Source organism: Tribolium castaneum, chromosome 4, assembly GCF_031307605.1.
Source record: "Tribolium castaneum strain GA2 chromosome 4, icTriCast1.1, whole genome shotgun sequence".
Taxonomy (NCBI): Eukaryota; Metazoa; Arthropoda; class Insecta; order Coleoptera; family Tenebrionidae; genus Tribolium; species Tribolium castaneum.
The window spans coordinates 21,602,594-21,626,642 of NC_087397.1; the positions used below are offsets into that span (position 1 = coordinate 21,602,594).

The window sequence follows — 24,049 nt, forward strand, 5'->3', positions numbered from 1 at the left end:
TTAAATGTTAATTTAAATGTGATTTAATTAATTTAAATATTAATATTTAAAAAAATATTAATCAGCGTTTTCTGTTGAATAGGTACTTTTTTTACTGTACATGCGAACTTTTTCAGAACTCCCTGAAAAGTATTTCTTTATTATTTTTTTTCACTGTATAAAATAAACGATCAATAAATATTGTTTTAAAAGTTAATTACTGAAATTTAAATTAAAACAATTTTGCAACTGGTACCTATTTTTTTTACATACTTTTTTACAAAATAACATTTAAACATGTTTTTAATTGAATCTAGAAATAATGAAATTTTTAATTAATTAATATTCATTATACAGACTTGTAGAAAAATACTGAAAAAAGTAAAATAGCAAACCCCATATGATCAGATCACCAATGAGAGAAAATTTTATGGGGTGGCCATGACGTTACAATCGACCAGCTGACTCGTCGCAGCAGGGGCGGATCCAAAAATAAATTTTGGTGGGGGGCTTTCCAAAAATGTTTATAATATTGACACTATTTAATGAAAGTTTTAATGTTGGTATGTCAACATTTTTTTTTAATTTTTGTACAAAATTCAAGACCAAAAAATATTACAATGCAAATTTATATTTTTTTTTGCATAAGACACCCTATATTTTGTGCATTTTTTAATATACGTAGTTGATCATAATGTTTTTTTACTAGTAGTTTTTGAAATAATAGTTCTCATTGAATAAAAACAACATGTCTTTTTAATAATTAAAAAAACTACAGCATAAAATATAACAGGCAATATTAATTTACGTACAGTTAAGTAAATTTCTGGACGTAAAATGAACTTCTAAGCAACTTCCATGTTTTAGTTTTCGAGAATTTTCATATAATATTTTATTAAGTGACAATAATTTATTTTTATTATAAGGAAAGGTATTTCGTGTTTTTTGGACTATCACTCAAAAGAATACAATCTTTTGTCAACGTTTCGATTTTAATTTAATCTTCTTCAGGCCGGCAATTGTTTTTTATGAACGGGTTAAAGAATATTCAATTAGAATCGAATCGTTGTCAGAAAATTGTATTTTTTTAGTGATACTTTCCTCATACTTTACTCTCCTTATTAATTTATTTATAAATGTGCATTAAAAAACTTTAATGTGATTATTTAAAAAAACTCTTGTTAATTACGCTTTTATATTATTAAAAAATTAAAGTTGATGTTGGGGGGGGGGCTAGGCTTCCGCCCCCTGGATCCGCCTTTGCATCGCAACGCTCTCGCGAAGTTTAATGAAAAATGTTATTTTCAGTTCGGTCTGTATTTAAAAATATATTATAAATTAAAAATAAAATTGTTTGGAAACTTTATTCTTCGATAGTTCGTTGTCGCGACATTTAAATCATTCTGTATACATGTGATTTTTTCGTAATTTTTCTACAATTTCTTGTAATAATAATAATTATTAATTAATGAAAATATAAAGTAATATTAATAAAATTAAAACTATAATACATACAGGGTGATTAAATTTTTGAATTAAGTTTCTGGTGCTCTATGTTATAATTTTTTGAGACTTTAATTTAAACAGATTAAACACAAATCTTTAAAAAAGAAACACCAATTAATAACTTATAAATATGATATACAAAATATTTAAAAAACTTGCAACTTCGAAAATAGATTAAACCCCGACATCGACATCGTAGGAAACAAAAGAGCGTTAAGGAAAACAATTTGTATTAAAATTAGAAATTAAGTTGACTTCATTCAAAAATTTGACGTGGTTAACTGAACGTCTTTTATTATTATTTGTGCATTCCCAAAATAACTACTCAGATTCCACACAAACTATCATACAAGCTGTTCCTTCTAAACCCCACATTAGAAGTAACGGGAATTCTAATAATCATCTGAGAATTTGTGTCAAACCATAATTTTTTAGGTCCTGCACAATGAAAATATTTTCAAGATGTTTTCTGGTTATACCGGAAGTCGCTATCAACTTCCGTATTTTAAATGGAAAGCTATATTTTTAATGCGTTTTTGAATTACTAGAACGCTGAATTCCATGTGATTTTATTTTTGTTAAATAATAAAATGTTGCCCAAATAAGAAAATTAAGTGCACTGAAGAAAAAAGAAAATAGGTAAGTATAGAAATGTCATAAACACTAAACCGACCTGACTTGAACTGAAGTGTATAGTATTGTTCATAATTAATAAAAAAAATTATCATACATTGATAAAATATGTCCCACTGACACAGCTTGTTGACTGAAATAATTACTTATGAACTTATGTCATGGTTATTACTCAGAAACCACATAATATTGCAATTTAGGCGATTTATTATCTGTTAGTGAAGTTGCAGTCTTATTACTAATGTACTATTACTAAACAACAATAAAATCTGAACCAAAGTGTGTTATAATACTTATAATATAGTACTTACCTATGTTTTTGAAAGTTTTGAGGTAACCTTTAATACTGATATTTTAATTAAATTTATTTATTAACCGAATTTGTTTAGTTTTTAAAATATTTATGTATGTGGTATTGAATGAAAAGAAGATAATTAATATTCCTTCGTTCTCCTGTGTGTGAATTTCATAACAAAATTTTGTATCTTACAGGCTGTTCCGTCCAAACTCCACATTAGTTAGTTGGGAGTTCTAATAAAGATAGTCATCTGACAATTTGTATAGAGCCATGATTTCTTAGGTCCTGCTTAAGGAAAATATTTTAGAGATGGCGACACTTCCGGTTATACCGGAAGTCGCTATTAACTTCCTTATTTTAAATGGAAAGCCATATTTTTTAATAAGTTTTTAGATTGCTAGAGTTATTTTAAGGTAGTTTTCGTAAGCTTTCTCTTTACCTACGGAATATTTAGGGTTTTTAATTTTTTTTTTGGATTTGCACCTTCCAGTTCAAAAATCGATAACTCTGTCATTTTTAAAAATTTGAAAATATTTTTCAGCTCCTTTGAAAAAAGAAGCCTAGATCTTTCCCTTGATACTTTTAAATTTCTAAAAAAAGATAACAAACCCCAAATTTTTAAAGTTAAGTTTTCAGAATTTTAAGCACCCATAACTCATTTTTTTCAAATGAAATGCCACAAGTTTTATTTCACTAAATCGTAGGGAATTTAATTCTGCATCGATCTGTATTAGTATTTCCTATACTTATGTTTAATAGTTTTCAAGTTACATTAACTTTTTGTTGGGATTGAGAAATTTATTAGCTGTAGGCCTTTTCTCATACGTTACCATGGAAACGGGAGAAAAAATGTGAGAAATTAAAGATTTTCAAACCAACATTCAATAAATTTATTTTGTTTTCACAATTGTGAACAGAATTTGTTTTTTGTTTAATCAGAAATGTTTCTTTGGCAAACTATGCAAAAATAGTTGGAATTTCCTATACAATGTCAAAGCAACCAATCATAATTTGAAAATTATCACGCATAAGTAAAATGAATGCTAATACAGATCGAGGCAGAAAAAAAAACTCTCCACCATTAGTAAAATAAAAATTGGGACATCCCATTTGAAAAACTTAAGTTATAAACTTGAAGTTGTCCAAACTTAACCTTAAAATTTTTGAATTTATTTTTTTTTCTAATTTTGAGCACATTAAAGAACAGATATGTGCCTCTACTTTTAATTTTTTAAATATGATTTTGAAATGTTTAAAACTAAGAGTTACCAATTTTGTAAGTGACAGGTGCTAATCCAAAAATTTTTAAAATATCCTAAATATCTTAAACTTGGGTATACCTAGGGAAAGCTGATAACAACTCCCTTAAAATAACTCAACTAATCCAAAAACGCAGTGATTGTTTTCTATTTAAGTTAAAAAAGTTGATAGTGTCTTCCGGTATAACCGGAAGTGTTGCCATCTTGAAAATATTTTCATTGAGCAGATCTCAACGGATTAAGACTGAGTACCAACTTTCAGATAAATATTTTTACTAGAACTTTCAATAATTTTAAAAATGTAGTTATACAGCGTTAGATTTGACTAAAGCCACACCTCACTTTGAAGCTTGCTCTAATTCAGTACATTTTCGATCTCATGGTATTTATCAACCGTGTAACACTTTAATTTTTGTTTTAGTGCAACTTAGCATAGAGATGAGTTGGAGATTAAATCATTTTATCTGAAACATCTGGTTAATTTTTTCGTGTCACCCTGTATATTCAGTGTTGCCACATTAATGCCGAGTCATAATTTTTCTATGAATTAAGAGTATTTAATTTATAACTACTGTCTAATGTCAACAATTCGGTTTGGTTTGATGATAAAGCAATAAACTTTACTTCCTGTTTTTTCATACAAAACACACAAGCCTACATTACAATGCATTTTTTTTTACCAAAATTCTTTACATTCATGTTATGCGGACAACAGGTGTTTCAACCTACAAAAGCGCCGCGACGTCGATGCCTCTATTAATAGAAAAAGACGTGTGCTATATTATGAGATTTCTGTTCTAAATTTGTGGTCAGACAACTTTGTATTTGTTATTTTCGTTGAGAAAGTTTTGACTTGAAAAATTGATGGCCCTCATCGCTCAATATCTGTCAGTCAATCGTAGCATGAATATTAGGCCAATATTTCGTCTCCTTTTGAGTAAAACCAAGCTAGTTTTAATAATATTAGCGTATAGGTAGCTAATGTGGAAAATCAATAACACGTAATTTTACACCAATTATTAGTTTTTATAAGCGAGATGGCTCAAGGATACTTCAGCCAATATACAGGATGGTCCACCCCACCTTCCCGTCTTCTACGACGCATTTCAGGAAAATATTTTTACTTATACAGAGTGTTCCAAAAAGTATGACATCATAATAATATTTTTTTAAAGGCATGCGGTTATTTTTTGTGCTCATTAGAATACCTTTTTGGCTTCTGACTTGTCTCTAAATTTTATTCAAAAATTCAAAAGGTAGGTATAGAATTTCTGTTAGAAAAATAAAAACAAAAATTTTTTTTTTAAAATTAATAAAAAATAGAAATTGTGCTTTTTTGAAACCCTTGTTACTAGGTACGTGTTAACTAAGGTCTTACACACTAAGGGCCGTTTTACAGAAAGCGAAATTAAGATTTAACTTAGAATTAAACTAATTCGGATTAAGTTGCCATTTAAAATGCATTGACAAATGTCAAGTTAATTTCGAATTAAAATTATTTGATTGCAATTAAAATGTTCTGTAAACCGGCTCTAAAAGCAATTTGGTCATGTGATCAGTTAATCACGCAGTTAATTGCGAATTAAATTAATGACGCATCTATAAACCGGTTCTTATTGATGAAGTTTGATTGATCTGACTTACTACAGGGTGTTTACAATTTTATTTTATAGTGTTTATTTTATAGTGTCTTCAAAAAAGCATTGTTTCTATTTTTTTATTTTTTAAAAGTAAAGATGTAAAACCGATTTTTTTTGTTTTTTATTTTTTCCAAATAATAGCTGAACCAATTAAAAAAAAACTTTAGATACATGTAAAAAGCTAAAAAAGTATCGTAATGAGCACAAAAAAATAATAGCATGTCATTAAAAAAATATTATGGTGACGTCATTCTGTCTTGGGACACTCTGTATAATCTAGATTCCTTTCGTGAAATGCGTCCTAGAGTATAAATAACTAATACAGAATGTGAAAAGTCTAATTTTACTAATATACAACTGAACTACAGAAGACGTGAGCTGGCTTGGACCACTCTGTATGTTGAAAGGAATATTCCAAAACAGCAGCACAAAGTGATGTTTTAAACTTTATTTAAATGAAATATAATTGCTGTACAATACATCTCTTAACTATCAAACAATAAATTACAAGTTAAAAACCAAGGTGCTGTTACTGCGTCCTGTGCTTTATTTTCAGAAATAATGTTGTTATACAGAGAGGGTGGGAAAAGGGTTAATTTATTACATTTTTTCGTGTACGATTACTATTTCTAAATGTATTATTACAACTACTTAGGGGTTTTAACTACTTGACACAACGACAGAAATGATAGAGAGAAAGAGAGAGAGGTTAAATTTAACATTAGGAACTGTTTGGAAATTGAAGTACATTTATTCTGTTGTGTCCATTTTATGCTTCTTCTTCGCTTCGACGTCTTCGACCTGGCCCTCCAGCGAAGTTGGCTGCTGCCAGACCCATCAGATGTTTGGCGGCTTGAGAACCAGAGAAGCCACGACCAAGACCTAGGTCTAAGCCGCGTTTGGAACTGGAATTATTCAATTACAGGTTAATCAGTTATGTCGTAATGAACGCGTTTACTGAATTATATTATACTTAATTATAATACTCCAGTCGTGGATTGATTGAGTTACATACGACTTTATAATTTGTGGGAGAATTATCATGTAGAATGAAATTACTGAAGAATATTCTATTAAAAGCAAGTTAATAGTAAGTAGAGAGGGAGTTTTTGAGAGGTTAATAATTTTATTTATGTGCCAAAAGGGCTACAAAAAAAAACAGAAGTAAGATTTTGAAAGTTGGTAATTTATGAATAGAGACTCGATTTTTAGGAAGTTAAAAACCTTATTTAGGAGTCAAAAAAGGTTGTACAAAAACAAAAATTAAGTATTAAAATCTGGTAATTTAGGATAAATTTTTTATTAATTCGTACTTCAGGAAAAATAAAAACGTGGATAAAATTCCGCACGCTCGGCCTGTCCTAATTCAGTTTATTTTAGCTCTCATGTTACCAGTATATGACTACTATACAGTTTTAACTGGAATAAAATTCATAACTTGGACGTAGGCAATTTTTGTAAAAATTTCAGAAACAGGTCGCTTTTTGTTTTTTCTTGCCCATCATCATTTGGTGGTTATGGTTTTTTTATCTGCTGTCAAAACTGCACAGCCACCTCCAACTTTTTTTTTCAAATGTATGTCGATTTTTGATTTTCTTTGCACATCATTTGGTTTTGTTTATGTGTTTTCAAAAATGCACAGCCACCTCTAACTTTTTTTCAAATGTAACGGTATGTCAAGTGTCAACTCATGTGAAAGAGCACTTTGCAAGGAATACAGCGCACTATTTGTTTTCTGAATATTTTAAAAGCCTACCCGATAAAAAAATTAAAATCAATTTTTATAAGTTGAAATTAGGCAAATTACACTAGAAATGTTGCAACGGTGCCTATTTTGAACAATTTATGCATTAAATAATGTTCAACTTATAAAATTGGTTTTTATTTTTTTATCACGTAGGCTTTGAAAAAATTCAATAAACAAATACTGCGTTGTATTGCTTGCGAAAGGGGTTTACATACGAAGTGTTACTTGACATATCATTACATTTGAAAAGACGAAGTTAGAGGTGGTAGTTCAGGTACGCTTCCTGTGTCTTCAAATTATTGACGATTATTGGAACTTTAAATTTCATAAATAACATTTCACAAAAAGTCCAACGACACTTTCCATAGGCGAATATTGATTCCCTTTTCAATAATACAGCCACTATTGTTGGTTTTTAAAGTAATTTCGCCAAATTAAAATAATTTTACTTTTCTGACAGCGCGCACACTTTTGACAGTTTTTTTCAGTGGTACACAAAATGCCGCATAGAAATGCTTTATCAATTGTTTCAAAGGGTGACTGCGTAAATTACTATCAAAATTTGGATTAAGTTTTTAACAACAAAATTTAATTGTTAATCAGCCGAGCGATTAGGTTAATTTTTTGTGTGGCCATTTATTTTTCGGGATTTAATGATCCAACGGTAATTTGGCTTAATTTTAAATAAAAGAAATGTGTTTCAAAATTTCATTTTTTAACTTGAAGTCATTTTTTTGCCCCTAATTGAAAGACCACCTCTTAAAATATGTGCATTTTAAATTTCATAACAATCGGTTGACAAATAACAGATATTAAACCCGAAAGTCTGAGCTGAGACAGCCTGTATAACGCTATGTCAAGTGTCACCTTATGTGAAAGAGCACTTTGTAAGGAATACAACGCACTCTTTGTTTTCTGAATATTTCCAAAGCCTTCGCGATAAAAAAATGAAAACCAATTTTTGTAAGTTGAAATTAAGCAAATCACACTAGAAATGTTGCAAAATGTTAGAAATTCATGCTACTATCGTTATGTTATTTTCCAGGAGAGGAGTGGTGCCCATTTTTTACTATCTACAAAATATTTTGAACAATTGTTGCCTTAAATAATGTTCAACTTATAAAATTGGTTATTTATAAAACTTATAAACTTCAAAAAACAAATAGTGCGTTGTAATGCTTACGAAAACGGCTTTTATACGAGGTGTCACTTGTCACACTTGAAAAAAAAAGTTAGAGGTGGCTGTGCATTTCTGACAACAGATAAACAAAAATCATATGCACCAAATAGTAAGCAAGGAAAACTAAAAATTGATGTGTTTCGGGAATTTTCAACAAAATTTTCGCTTTACTCAAAGTTATGAATTCCATTTAAAAATTCCACGTTGTATGAATTAGTATAAGACAATGAAATAATGAAAAACAGAAAAATTTAGGAAATGAAATAAAAAAAACTGAAATACTCAGAATATACTTAAAAACTGTGTGATTGAAACACTAAGAAACCACGAGTTAAGACTGGAAAGCCTGACAACATAAAAAATGAGAAGTTTGTTAAAAGTGGAATAACTTGAAAAAGTTAAATGAAACATCCAATTTTTTGTTTTTGCTTCGTAGAGATCATAAAATTGTCTAAATAAAAACATAATTCATAAATTTCAAATCCCACAGTTGATAACAAAAAAGATTTAGAGATTTTTGACCTAATTTGGTAGATTTTTGAGTTTTGTGAGGGAATCTTGCGAAACAATTGAGTTTTTGCTGAAAAACTTGCAAAATGTTTGAGTTTGAATACGAATTAATTGCGAGAATTAATCTTTATCAAAAACAAATCGATCCACAATTTTTAAACTCAAGCATCATAGAAAACAGCAAAATTCCAGATGGTTTCGCCGACATTTACAAAATAATGAAGATACAAAAATTGTTAAAAATGCGAAAATAATTTAATATAGAATTATCATTCAAAAACTGACAAAGGAACTTTAACGCTGAGAAACTAAAAAAACAAATACTAAAAAATATTGGGACTAAAATTTTAAAGAACTAAGCGATCGAAAAACTAAGAAACTAAAAAGAAAACTATAGAAATTAGAACTGAAAAAGAGAAACACTAATAAATTGAAACACTTTTACATTATAAGTAAAAAACCTTACACTAAGAAACTGAAAAACTAAAAAACTTAAAAACTGTAATCCAAAAAAATATTAAACAGTTAAATTAAAGATTTACCAAAATTTAATGTTGTAGAAAATAAACTTGCTGTATGAAAATACTTAGTACTAAAATCAGACACCTGCATTAACAATACTTTTTCATTCAATTATCATTTTTATTTTCAGTAGATTTTTATATTCAGATTTCTTTGTATTGTTTGTCTTAGTTTGTCACCAATTTTTTCACAACTCCTTGAATGCGTTAGGGCAAAGTTGCACATTTTTATGCTGAACAGTTGTCTGAAATAAAATTTGATGTCATTTTTAGTTTTTGAATTATTGAGAAAAAACAAAAATTTGTCATTTTTGTTTAATTTTTTAAGAGAAATCTAAAAGAACTTTTAATTTTTAAGTAGGACACTCTTCAGGCACTTTTTTACAAGAAATCTAAATCTGTCATTGTATTTTCCAAGGTGTTCTTGATTTTAGAGTTACAACACTCATTTTTGGTTTTTCTTATGGAAGCCATATTTGACATTTACATTTTTGAAAAGTCTTTTTGTTCCTGATTACAATGATCAATGATGTATCACATGATATAATCTAATCTTACATGCTGCTTAAAATTAAGAAAAAGGCGTTTTTGCAAAGAGTGCTTTGGTAAAAACGTCAAAAATGTTTAACATACTAAATTTTGCGAGCATAAGATTTATAACTTTGTCTTGCTTTGTTTTGCAAAGAATAAAATTTTAGCTTATCATGTCGTTTAGTGGATCTTCCAAAATCAAATTCAATTAAACCTCTAATATCTAGTTTGTTTAAGGACAAAATTGTTGGCGTTTTTCCAAAGCACTCTTTCTAAAAATGCTACTGTTTCTCCATTTTGATCAGCATGTAAGATTCGATCATATCTTGTGATATATTGTTGTAATCAGAAATCAAAAAACACTTAAAATAAAAAAATACAAAAAGTGAATATGGCGTCCATAAGAAAAACCAAAGTTGAGTGTTGTAACTCTGACATCAAGGACGCCTTGGAAAATACGATGATAGATTTAAATTCCTTTTAAAAAAGTGTTTGAAGAACGTACTAGTTAAAAACATCTAGCTCTTTTGGTTTTGGCTTGAAGAAATAAAAACGAAATTACAAATTTCCGTTTTTTTCCAATACTAATACAAAAAGTAAAAATGACACATCAAATTTTCTTTCAAATAATTGTTCAGCATAAAAATGCTCAACTTTGCTCTAATTTAGACGACCTCGTATCTCTTATAATAACTGGGATCCCCATGGTAGAGCTCAAAAAAACGGACACCCTGTATAAAGTTATTTGACTTTTTTGATAATAAAATCTTGCGGAAGGTTAGGGAGGACACTGACATCATTAGTACTATATAGGTTTGATACATCCCATAAAACCAAACAAAACGACGTAATTTAACTCTTTTTCTTTAGAAATAAATAAAAAAAACAATTACTTGAAATGCATTTATTGTATGCGAAAAATCAGTTGTCGAAAAATAAGACAATCCAGCAAGCAGCTTCAGAGTTTTTATTCTAAACACGTAAATAGCCTCCTCTTCTCATAACAATTATTAGAATTGAGATTACGCTTCCTTCGTCCTGGACCGCAGGGAGAAGAAGCCCTAAACGCTAGACATCTCGTTAAATTCTCAACTTTTCCCGAACTTCCACGATCAACTCCAAAACTTAGAAATCGTTTAGATACACTCGTTTCCTCCTTGGAGCTGTAAACATTGCATTTTTAGCTTGCCAGTAATTTAATGTTTTTTTTTTACAGACGACACTCCTATTTATCAACAATAACGGTACATGTAGAAGCGTGTGTTGTTATCAGTTACGTGTGTATATGTACAGTTTATATTACATGACACGTCCAGTGTTAAGTAAAAGTCATTCCATTGCGTTTGCTTTCTCAGCGTCAATTTTTGTTATTTCAACTTGATTTGTTCTTCTATATGACATAGAGGAAATACCTACTTGGCTCAAATTATTTGGAAATACGATGCGTTCAAAAAGTCTTTAGATCAACTCTTGCTATGGAATTTAGATTGACAGATTTTTGTTTTTGATAGATTATCGTTTTATTCTGTTGAAATGTCAAATGCACTACTTGCGATTTTCTCTGACGCCAGTATTTTCGTATGTAGTAATCGTAAGAAATCAACATACGGTCAAAATTTCACAGCAAGAGTTGATCTAAAGATTTTTTGAACGTACTGTAGTATCTGGAGTAATTTACAATTTACTGTGTTAACTGTGTGTAACGAAATTGTCTTTTAACAGTGGACTCTGGTTATAGCGAACCCGCTTATAACGAACTTCCGTATATAACGAACTAAATTTATTACGAATTTTTCACCGAATTTTAAGGAATATATTGGGGTTGATAATAACAAAGCAGCAAGAAGTATTAACTGATGAATAGATTATTGAATGACTATCTAAACTTATTTTAAACCAATCAAAACGTGTGTTTTCTAAACTAGTTTTTGGAATATACAAGCTGTGTCGTCTAATCCCCATACTAAAATTATTGAAGGTTTTAATAAAAATATTCATTTGAAAATTGGTACTCAGCCATAATCCGTTCAATGAAAATATTTTGAAGATGGCGGCACTTCCGGTTGTACCGGAAGTCGCAATCAACTTTCTTATCTTAAATGAAATGCTATGTTTTTCACTGCGTTTTTGGATTAGTTGAGTTATATATTTTAAAGGAGTTTTTATCATCTTTCCCAGTATCTAAGTTTAACCGTTTTTGAGATATTTAGGATTTTTTGAAAATTTTTGGATTTGCACCTGTCACTTAAAAAATTGGTAACTCTCCAAGTTTTAAAGATTTTGAAATTAAATTTGGACAATTAAAAGAGAAAGCCTATATCTGTTCTTTGGTGTACCCAAAATTGAGAAAAAGTTAAGAAACCCCAAAAATTTTAAGGTTAAGTTTATACAACTTCAAGTACCCATAACTTATTTTTTTCAAATAGGATGTTCCAATTTTTATTTTACTAGATGGAGGAGGATTGTTTTCTGCATCTATTTGTATTTGCATTTCCTGAACCAATCTGTAATAATTTTCAAGTTATGTTTTTTTTGACTTTGTATAGGAAATTACAGCTATTTTTGCATAGTTTGCCATAGAAACATTTCTGATTAAACAAACGACATATTCTGTTCAAAATTGTGTTATCCGTCAGTGAAAACAAAATAAATTCATTAAATGTTGGTTTAAAAATCTTAATATCTCACATTTTTTTCTCGTTCTCATGGCATCCTATGAGAAATGGCCTATGGTTAATGAATTTCTCAATCCCAACAAAAAGTTATTGTAACTTGAAAACTATTACACATAACTATAGGGAATGTTAATACAGATCGATGCAGAACTGAATTCTCTACCATTTATTGAAATAAAACTAGTGGCAAGTTCTACAAAACTTTAAGAATTTGGGGTTTGTTATCTTTTTTAAAAAGTTGAAAGCACCAAAAAGAAAAATTTAGGCTTCCTCTTTCAAACGAGCTGAAAAATGTTTTCAATTTTTTTTAAATGGCAGAGTTATTAATTCTTGAACTGGAAAGTGCAAATTAAAAAAAAATTAAAACCCCAAATATTTTGTAAACGGCTACATTTAGGTATAAGAACAGCTTATAAAAACTACCTTAAAATAACTCAACTAATCCAAAAACGTAGTGAAAAACATAGTTTTCCATTTAAAATAAGAAAGTTGGACTTCTGGTATAACCGGAAGTGTCGCCATCTTGAAAATATTTTCATTATGCAGGACCTAAGAGATTATGGTATACTTCTAATGTAGGTTATAGACGGAACACCTTGTAGAGGGTGCTTCTAAAAATTCGTCAAAAACGCAATATCAACTAGGTTTGTGTTTGCTGAGTACTTTTTTTAAAGTTTACATGTCTAATAGACGGTGACGTTTGAAATGAAATTCAAAGAAAATTGCTGCGATTTTTATACTTTTTTATGGGAGGACTGGTTTTTCTGTAGTTTTTTTTGTGCTAAGTTTGCTAATAAATTTTGAGTAACTAAGTTCAGAGACCATATTGATTTAAAATTTTTGTTGGTCACAATTTAATCGCTAACCAAAACTCTCTATATCTAGAGCAATGAATATTCGGATAATGCAAGTTGAAGTTATTTTCACCTCTTTTGAGCTCTACTATCACCCTTTACAATATAAACTCTAAAATTCACATAGTATACTGTTTTCCAAAATATTCATGTTTTTTTTACAATAGATACTTATTTATTTCATCTTATTTCATATGTAATGTAAAAATAACTGCTAGAAAACACTTTTTTTTAAGTGTATTATAAACGGTATTATAGCGAACTTCGGATATAACGAACTGATTTTGATGAAATATTGCTAAGCCATGTATATTATCTACTAATTTACTAAATTACTGAATTACTGAATTACAAAATTTTGTTAATACTGTAGGTATTAAGTATTAACGGAATCTTATCCAGGTCTTTGTATTTTGCTGAGGAACATATTTTATTAACAATTTTTTTTTTAAATGAGGAAAAATGCTACATGGGATATAACTGATAAAAAAAGTATTATGAAGATATTTTGAGCAAACAAAAAAATTGTCAAGATCCTAACTAGCTCCTCTGACAAGTTTCGTTTCAATAAAAAGATTAACGAGATAAGACAACACTTGAGAATAAATTAAATTTGTTTAATAAATATATTTTGAGAAAAAAAAGATAAAACCGCAACTAGTATGGGTTGGTTCACAATTTTTTTACAGTCGAAGTTTTGGACAAGACTTTTTTAAAAACAGGATGATCGCTACATAGGATGTCATTTCACAAAAAATATTTGTACTCTGCCGAATCAAATCAATAAAATTGCTAACGAGGTAATACTTGGAAAAAAAAATTGTATTATGAAGATATTGTGAGGAAACTAAAAAAAATGTTAATACCTTAACTAGTGTCTCTCTATTTTTAGCGAAAGTTAGAAAAATTTTATGGATGAAACAAAATTATTTATTAAGACCCTAATGCTTTGGTCCAAAATTTTTTCAGCATAAAGCTCTTTTGACAATAAGAATTTTTCTCTATGAGACAAATATTTTCTCTTTTATTTTGTTATAATAATTTAGTTGCATTCAGACTGGCATATTTACTCGTTTAATTTATTTTGTTGATTTAATAATTATATTGTAGGGTGAGTCTATTAAAAGTATGTGATAATAATTATCAATAAACAAAAACATATGAAAATATTAATTAATCGAATTAATTAATTAAATTGTGGCTTACACTAAAATTATGTTTATTTAAAGCTTTTATTTTAACTTAATTAATTATTTATTGGGGCTAACGGCATTTTTACGGATTTTTTGAACAAAAAAACATTTAAGCATAGTTTGTTCTCAACTGTCACAAGAAATAATAATTTTTTTGCAGCTACTTGATACAAATTAATTTTAGTTGTAAAGTAATATATCGTTTGTTTTAGTATACTCGTAAAACTAGGAATTGTAAGATTTCAATTAATTAATATTTTATTATTAAACATAATTTTTTATGTTCTTCGGTGAACATTTTGGACATGTTGACAGATAAAGCGATACTGAAGTTATCTACGCAATGCATTTCACTGTCATGGATAACTAGATCAAAATTCTAAAAATCGCTTGGTATTTCTACTTTTATTAAAATAACCAATTTTTGATTAATTAAATTTTATTATAAGGAACTGTTGAATTTTGTGCAAATTATCATGTACATAGAAAAAATAAAATATTTAATAGCAAACGCTATTTATTTGGGATATTGTAAAAATATACTTTTTTATAGACTCATCCTGTTGCGCTATACATTTTAGTTTAGAATTTTAGTTTTTTGGAAAATATTTCAATTAAAATTATTATATTATTCTATTAATATTATTATTAATATTATTAAATTTCCAGAAAATATTAACGATTTCTTTATTTTTAATTCACTGAAAGAAGTTCTCAAGTTTGATTTATTATAAAAACTGAAGTTTTTTTTCATTGTTTCTTTTGATGATTTAAACAATTACTTCCACAATTTTCTGTAGTAAATCAGCCATTAGTGAGTAAAATACTTCATTTTAATTGTACTTAGTGTTAGCATTTACAGTTTTTCGGTTAATAGATATATTTTACACTCTTGTGTAAAGTTTTTTCTTTCTTTTTATGAAAATATTCAAAATCAATTTTATTGTTATTGTTATTTTATTATTGTTTAATGCAGAAAATGAAACACGTGATAGACACTGCTAAAAATATTTTCTTTGAAACAATTTTCTGTTATTTTGTTTGAACGTTAATTGGGAGTTATTGAATTAAAAAGCAAGTGTTATTTTTGGACGTTCCTTCGTATTTTTGATACAGATAAGCAGCACGATGTGTTTGTAGACCAACAAAAGGTTTGAGCGTCGTAAGAAAACATTTTCTATTTAATAATAGAAAACTCAAGCCGGCTTTTGGAGAAGCGAATAAATATGTGAACATGTTGAAACATCTAGCGCTTTTATCTAGCCTTATTGTTGGCGTAACATCATAGCAAATATGAAACAGTCTTAATATATGCTGTTTATTGTATTCAAATTCAACTTGATATAAAATTATAGTTTTAATTCCAAATCTATGATTGTGTTGATAGTTTCTCAACCTCTCAGTTGACCATAATATTGGGCTAACAGTTGAGAGTTCTGCAGTTTTCCCGAATAGCCTCTGTCCATTCCCAAATCCGGTCGAACACGTTTGATTGGACTGCAAATGTAAATAAATTCTTGATAAATTAGTGAGAGTTTTCTCAAGCCAATCGTGAGACAGGACACACTTTTTTATTTACAACAATTTGTGTATGTACACGAATAAGCGTTTGTAGTTTTAATTAACTTATTGGCACTGAAGCGGAATGAATCCACCACAAGAATGTTGCGTGAATCAATACCTATAGAGTGAGTGTATGTACACTGAGACGAGATAAAATTAATCGAAAATACACGTAACGTTTGTTTGTGATCGTTCGAACAATGTGAGGGAGGAGAGATAATTTTCGCCAAATTTTAACACCAAATTCAACTGCTTTCCAATTTTTTTCTCAGTTTTTACATTTAAGAGTTGATTTACATAAGGCGAAGAAAAATTTAATTTAGGATTAAATTGTACAGGTTGAATCTAATTAAAGTATATTTTTATACTCTGTACTTTTGTCCATTTTTCAGAATTTTTCTACCCTTCATATAATTGAGATTAATTAATTAAGAATATTAATATCAACAAAATAAAAATTAAGGAACCTTAATTAATCGAAATTTCATGATTTCAATGATGTTTAAATGATGTTTCCAAGCAAAAGAATTTTTATATTTTATAAAAATTTATAAATTACGTTTATTGAATTTTTTATTTTAATTAATTAATTATTTTTCGGTGCTAGCAATACTTTTTTTCAAGATTTTTATCACAAAACAACATTTAAGCATCGCTTGCTTGCAGATAACATAAGAATTTTGCAGCTTTTTTGCAGCTACTTAATAATAATTAATTATTTTTTAATGTAAGAAATTGTAAAAAAAATTACAGACATAGAGAAATATACAAAGTATATATGTTATGTTATTAGTTTTAGAGATTTACTTAGGTAAAAATATACTTTTAGTAGACTCACCCTGTACAAGGATAGTATGTGATGCTATTTTTACCGTATCTCAAAAATTAATATTCACACAGAAATAAGCGTGTTTTAGTACAAACTTTCGTCTATTCTACGCATATCAATATCGTCTACAGAATTTTTAATTTATTAATTAAGTTATTATAGTAAAATCTCTCAACAACGGACACCGATGGGGAATCTTTAATTGTCCGTTATGGAGAGGTGTCCACTAATGGGAGGTCAAAATTTTGATATATACCTCATTCTTTTTTAAATTAGTTGTCAATGTCAAAAATTTTGAAATTATGTTAGAACCCTGCGATATTGCCATAAGAACGAAGTCTGGACGACTAATTTTAAATGGAGTTGCCACCGTTGAAACAATTTGGCAATTTATTTTATTTCCGGATGGACTTTAGGTTTTGTTACGTTCCTACAAAAATGTCCCTTGTGAAGAGGTGTCCGTTATTCGGAGGTGTTTATTAAGAGAGGTTTCACTGTACTAATAAGTAGCTCTAAAATATGTTATTTGAGAACAAGTGATGCTTAAATTTTATTTTATGGTAAAAATCCGTACAAAACCAAAAAACTATAAATTAAGTAAAAATTAAAAATTCAATAATAATGAAAATTTTTTACAAAGTTTTTTACTAAACACCACTTATTTTTTGGGGTAAAACTAAATATCATAATAATATAATAGTTCAGTTAAATATATTTTAATAATTAATTAAGTAATTAATTAATATTTATTAGGCCGTATGAGTAAAGTTAAGTGGATGCTTGTAATAGTAAAAGATAACGTAATTTATAACATGAGATCGTAAACTAACTAAATTAGAGCAAGCTGTTCCAACAGAACCTTAGTCACATTTTAGCTGTTTACTAATGGCCGCAGGTTTGAGGTTATGTTGTTTTAAGCTGGCATGAAAGATGTGGTTAAAGTTACACTTCACTTTCAAGGCTTGCTCTAATTCAGAAATTTTTGATCTCATGTTATTTTATAAGTAAGAAAAAAATAAAGTTATAGTAATTTTTTTTTACATTTTAATCATACTTTACTTATTAATATATACAAAAGGAACTGTAGACAAATTTTGAGAAAATTCTCTTACATAGAAAAAAATGAGAAAACGAAAAATAAGATAAGGAACTTAATTGCAATCTCTGATTGTGTGATTACTGATACTGATTTAAGCATCGTTATTTTAGAACAACACTACAAATCATAAAATTTTGATTATTATTATTTTTTTTATATTGGTATGCTTATTTAATTAAATTAAATTATAAGAAACAGTAGAAAAATTCGGACGAAAATCACAAAGAGATTAGGTATAGATATTATTATAAGATACATTTGTAAGCGAATAATTAAATTCTTTGTGATAATGGGATAAAATGGGTTGTAGATATGACCAAAGCAACTAAGGGAATAAAAAATCTTTGAGAAAAATGGTGGATGCGCCGGTTTTTTGTTAATTAGTTGATTTTTTTTCACACTTGAACTTCTTAGTATAGTATTTTGGGTCTAATAAAGAAAGAATTTTGTTTATTTCTTTTCTTAAAAACCCAATTTCAATTCACGTGCTTGCTTAAACAGCTCCTTTTCGCACGTTCTGAGTACAGTTCAACCTTAATTTAATATTTGAATAGGTAATGACTACAGGGAAGTAGAATCGCATTGGGTTATTTAGTATCGAGAGAATCAACTAATTACGTTGAGTTTGCAATATTACTTTATTCATACTCCCGTGTGCTATACAAAGTTATGCTAATCATATTTTAATTATATCGAAAAACTGGAACGCTGAAAAAGTCAATTAAACTCACAACAAATTTTTATTTTTATGTTACACGTAATAATATTTTCTTAAGTTTTATTTAATGTGTTATTTTGGTTTATTTTATTTCGATTAAAATAAGTAAGTATATACAGTCTTGAGATTATTTTGTTGATTGATTATTATAAAAATATGTAAAACAAATGTTGAACAAAGCTAGAAATTTTGAATTTTTTTTGTTCTATATTTAGTTTTCAATTCAAATATCGCTTATTCTTATTCTGATTTCAATGTTAAATATTAATAGGTAATTATGATACTACTTTTACCGAAAATAAAAAATAAGTAAAAACGTCAAGACTTTATTGAACCATTTATCTTATAAATTAAAAATCCCAAGTATCGTTTAATTTAAGATTAACCATTTAATTAGTTATTAGTGTATGAAGTACCTTTTTTTGCTTATTTTGCTGAATAAATCTTCTTGTTTCGTTCGAAATGGCTCTGTTTTTTTAGATTTTAATATTTGAAATATGAATTTTATTTCTACAGGATGCTCAAAAACTGGCGCACCAATTCAGTGGTACGTTATTGAGAAGCAAGTGCAGAAAATTCTTGAAAAAATTCCTAAAGTCATATTTTAAAAAATCTGGAGCTACAAACTTATTGTGTTAACTTCTTTAGTTTTCATTATGTTCTTATGTTTTAATGTTTCACAGTAGGTAATCGTTCCCTAACAAAACGATGAATAATTATTTTTAAATTTTCTATCAGACTTTAGCAGTTTTTTTAATTAAAAAAAAATTAAATTCATCCAAAAAATCACAATGTGTAGATGTGCCAACACTGGGAATTATTTCCTAGTAAACCGTTTCAAAAATAATTTTCAAAATTGGTCAAATATTTCCTTTATATCGTCATATCTTCCAAGTGGATAAAGCTAGAAACTTCGTCTCGATTATGTATAGGTCTATCTTTTAAGATAAAAAAATTTCTCACATCTCGAAAATTTCACTACAAAAAAAACACTGCAGTTTTCTCACTTTTATTTTGTCAAAACTAAAACTTGTATCGATTCGTTAGAATCCACATTCATTGAGAAATCTTGTGCAAAAAAAAGAAGTTTCTAGCTTTATCCACAAGGAAGATATGGCGATGTAACCACAAAATTTGCCCAATTTTATGTTTTTCAAAAATTTCCACAAAAACGATTAAAACGTCTTTTTCATGATAAAGGCAATTCCAAACAAAAATCAAACTTTGGATTCAAAATCAGCAGAAAATTTGCATAAGAATTAGTTAAAAAAAACGTGTCCTCCAACCTCCTAACAAATAAATTATGAATTATTGTGGGCTACTAGTTAGAGTAGAAAACTACTAGCTAGTGATAGCAAATGACTTGTGGACAGTTACTATTTGAAACACAGGAATTCTCCCCCCTAACCTATTTTTGCTATAGAATACACAATTGCGGCAGGTTTTGTTTTAACTCGTTGTTTTCTGAAATGCATTCATTTGATTTTATTGGAGATTTTTAAACTGATATATCTGTAAATGTATTGTAAAGTAAAAAATATTATTTGACAAAGAATGTTAACGAAACAAAACGAACCAGAAAGTTTTTGAATTCCCTTTTAAGTACTTTTAACTTTTTCTGCAATTTTTTGTGTCTTTCCGTTTAGACAATTTTAATTATGAAACAAGTTTTACTTCAAGAAAAAATTAATGAAATTCTTAGGATAGATGATATAAGAACATTAATGGTTATTTGGTATACAAGACTATAAAGGAATTATATATTTACAAGTGAAAAGGTTAAGTTGAAAAGTGACAAAGTTTTTATCGTCGTGTATAATACAACATTTTTTTATAGCAAGAGAAAAAAGTAAACTTTTCAAATTAATTTGTTGGTATTTGTAAGTTTAATTGACGAAAATAAATTTAAAACATTGTGTCTCCTGTGGTTGTAGTGCTATTTTATCTACTCAAAAGAGATGATAAAGAAATTATTTAAAATCTGCTACAAAAACCATTTTTTGTATAAAAAAAATAAATCATAAGTAAGCTTTTTGTTTTTTTTACTTTAATTTTATGTTAAGTTGTTATGCTGGCAATTCAGGAAAAATGCAGCCTGACACCGAAATTTCAAAATGAAATTAGCAGTGTTAAGTTTTTTTCAAAATACACGATTCGATTTATACAGGTGGATTCAAAAGTACTGGACCTCAATCTGAATTAAAAGTTCGTATGACAAAAAAGTGTTTGAGGCTTTTTTAAGTTAATTTTATGATGTTTCAAATCATTTTTTTTGACATGAGTTAGCGGAGACGACTTGCATCATCAAACAAATATCTGTTGAAAAAAATCAAGAATTAATGTCTAATGATGAACAAAACAAACAAAAAACTTGTACATTCGACAATAAATTAAATTTGATGTCATAGGAAACAAAAGAGCAACAATCGATACCGTTGCTAAGAAAAACAAATTAAAAAATGTCAAAATTAAGTTTCTTGAAAAAAATCTGACTTAATTTTTGTGCTGAACTGAACGTTTTTTATCACGAAAGTTTGTCCGCCACGTTTGAATCACCCTGTATTTAATGTATTTTGCGACGGAAAAGTTTTTGAGAGAGGATAATTATTTAAAAATGTTGTTGTTATTTCTTAAGGTTTCTTTGTTAAACAAAACCAAGAATTTCCATGTCTAGTTTTAATATTGTCTTTAATAATTAAATTAATAATTAAATAATAAAATAATTAAATTAATAATTAAAAGCTGTCTTTTAATTTTTTAGAGCTATTTTCACATACAAGATTTTTTGTACCGTCCGTCATTTGTAAACAAAAAGTAAATTAATCAAAAGTCATTGCACATTGTTTTATTCTTCGGTTTTGTAGTTTCAAAAGTTTCAACAGGTTCCACCTTTTACTTCAAAAATAGTTGTTGTAATTAGTAACTTTTAAATTAACAGAATTTTAAAACCATAAAAACGTGAGGTCTTTTTTGTGTCCCGTCCGTCATCAATTTCTGTTTCTTTTTTCAGATTATATTTTAAACTTTAAAAATGTGGCTCTAATTGTAGGTTGCAAACAACTTGACTGGTACTAAGTCCATATAAGAAAAAATTAAAGTCCTTTATGTATAATTGTAGATAATTTTTATTTTATTTTATTAATTATTAATTTATTTTAATTATTTTTCAGAAAGGCAAAGGATTATTAAGAATAGTAAAAAAATGTCGATTGTCATTAAGAAAATAATAAAACGACGCTTATTACTCAAAAACTAATGATGTCACAAATAAAATCGTACTTTTCAGATAATGTAAATTTGTGTTTTGAATGAATGATTGGATTAAGATTAGCAAGGCTTACCAACTGATAAAATAGGATTTACTATAAAAATATAAACAAGTATTTGTAATAAATAGGTATACCTAATCTTATTATTCATTGTTGCCAACCTAGTTTTATAATCAGAAACCTTAATAGCATATGGTCATTGTGAGCAAACGTTGCAATCAAGAAGAAAATACAAATTTAATAAATCATGGAATGTTGCTCCTGTTTGTTGCGGTTGCATCCTTCAAGTTCCATAACAATTGGCCATCAGTTATGTTTTCATATTTTATTACACAGATGTGGGTAGAAATTTTCAACAGTTTACTCGAGTTGATTATTTTAGTAATTAAAAGTGAACATTGTTTCGTGTATAAGCCAGCAATCAGGTTGTTAACCAACTTACTGCCCAAGCTACACATAATTGTCTATGAATATTTCTTGCATACTAAGTTCCTGGTCCTAGTTATATTAAACTTTGACGTCGTCGTCGTCTTAGTCGACTTGGGAACTTGTCTGACATCCAATTTGGTCACATAATTATTTATTGGGGCTTTAAAATAACGTTATTTTAGTTTTCGTGCGACAAATTTCATTCACTGTTCAGTGAAGTTGGTAATCGCAACAATAGGTATAATTTATATTTTGAGTGTGAAGTCAATTTTTCAGGTTGGATGCAATTTTAACCGTTTCAAAAGAGTGTCGCTCACGCTTCACAGCATTCTTATTTGGGATGAGCTTCAATTAAGCCATTCGATGCCATAATTGAATTCTTACTCAAAAGTGACGTTCAATCCGTTTGACTTTGTGCCCAATTTTTATTTTCAATACAAGTTAAACGACTCTATTAGCAAGTCCTCGATTATTTTTACTCCAAATAAATAGTTAGTCTAGTTTATTTACCAGACTTCATTTGTGAATCGATGCCAAGAAATTTACTTCGAGATTATTTTTATTGCAAGTTTTTACAAAATTTTTATAAATAGCTTTTTATGAAATGTGGTCGCATTTAATTTCAAATCTTATTGTTACGATCAGTTTAAGTTGCACGTTGAAGGATATTATCGTCATATAATAACACCGTGGCTAGAACAAGGGTTGTTATCGTTTAAAGCTCACGTTTTCCTCCAGTTAACAATAAAATAACACACATACACACACTTTAACATTGTTGTTATTATAACATTGACTTACTGAGATAACAATAATTAAATAAAAACTATTGTGTTTGCACTCAGATCGATCCACGATGTGCGGATTTGTTCGCAGTATTATTTTATTTAATAAGTTCTAGTTAAGTAAAATGTTTACACAATTATATTTCCGGACAAAATTTGTGAGTTTGAAATTAAGTTGGCAACATTGAATATAGATTTTTTGTCACGGTATGCAAACTGACAACTTTATCTTCTAACTCTACATTACTGAGTTGCCAATTTAGTTTCAAAATCATGGGCCATTTTGATTTAATTAAATTTGAAAGCTTGTCAGAATGAGTTTTTATTATTATTATTTTATTGAATCACGAGCAAATTGCGTTATTGAAGACACTTTTCAGCGATTTAGAGAAGCTAAAATTTACCAGACTGACTGAATGTTGCATTTTTTAATACCAAAATAAAAAGTAAAAAGTATAAAGAAATATAAAATTATTAAAATAAAGTGATAAATAATCGTAATTATTAACTTTGAGTTTTTTGCAGATGATTTATATGCATGTTTGTATCAAACTGTTTTATTTTTTGCAAGTCATTAACAGATTTTTTATATTTTTACATATTTCGTGGAAGTTTCTTGCAAAAATTTTCCTACCCTTGATTGCTTCAGCGATATGAGAACATATCACGAAAAAATTATTAGTATACTTGAAACCATTTAAATATGTAAAAACAAAATTACACACTCTTAGAAAAAGTGTGTTTCTTTATTTTAAATAAAAAAACTACTTAAAATCATTGAATCTCTTAAAACGTATAAAAATAACTTTACTACCGACTGCGCCAGTTAAC

General features: G+C 28.2%; 1 protein-coding gene across 3 annotated transcripts in view; it reads right to left on the bottom strand.

The window, feature by feature from the left end:
* Window positions 1–5,748: 5,748 nt before the first annotated feature.
* Window positions 5,749–24,049, bottom strand: part of Dh31 (Diuretic hormone 31) — an 88,841-nt gene continuing 70,540 nt past the window's right edge. For 2 of the 3 annotated variants that reach the window (XM_064356339.1, XM_015981730.2), the window contains exon 4: window positions 5,749–6,220. In XM_064356339.1, the coding sequence (XP_064212409.1) occupies window positions 6,085–6,220 (136 nt within the window). In that variant the 3' untranslated portion in view covers window positions 5,749–6,084. Of the gene's footprint in view, window positions 6,221–15,830; window positions 16,024–24,049 lie in introns of those variants that run through there. The other variant, XM_064356340.1, reaches the window with a different exon arrangement.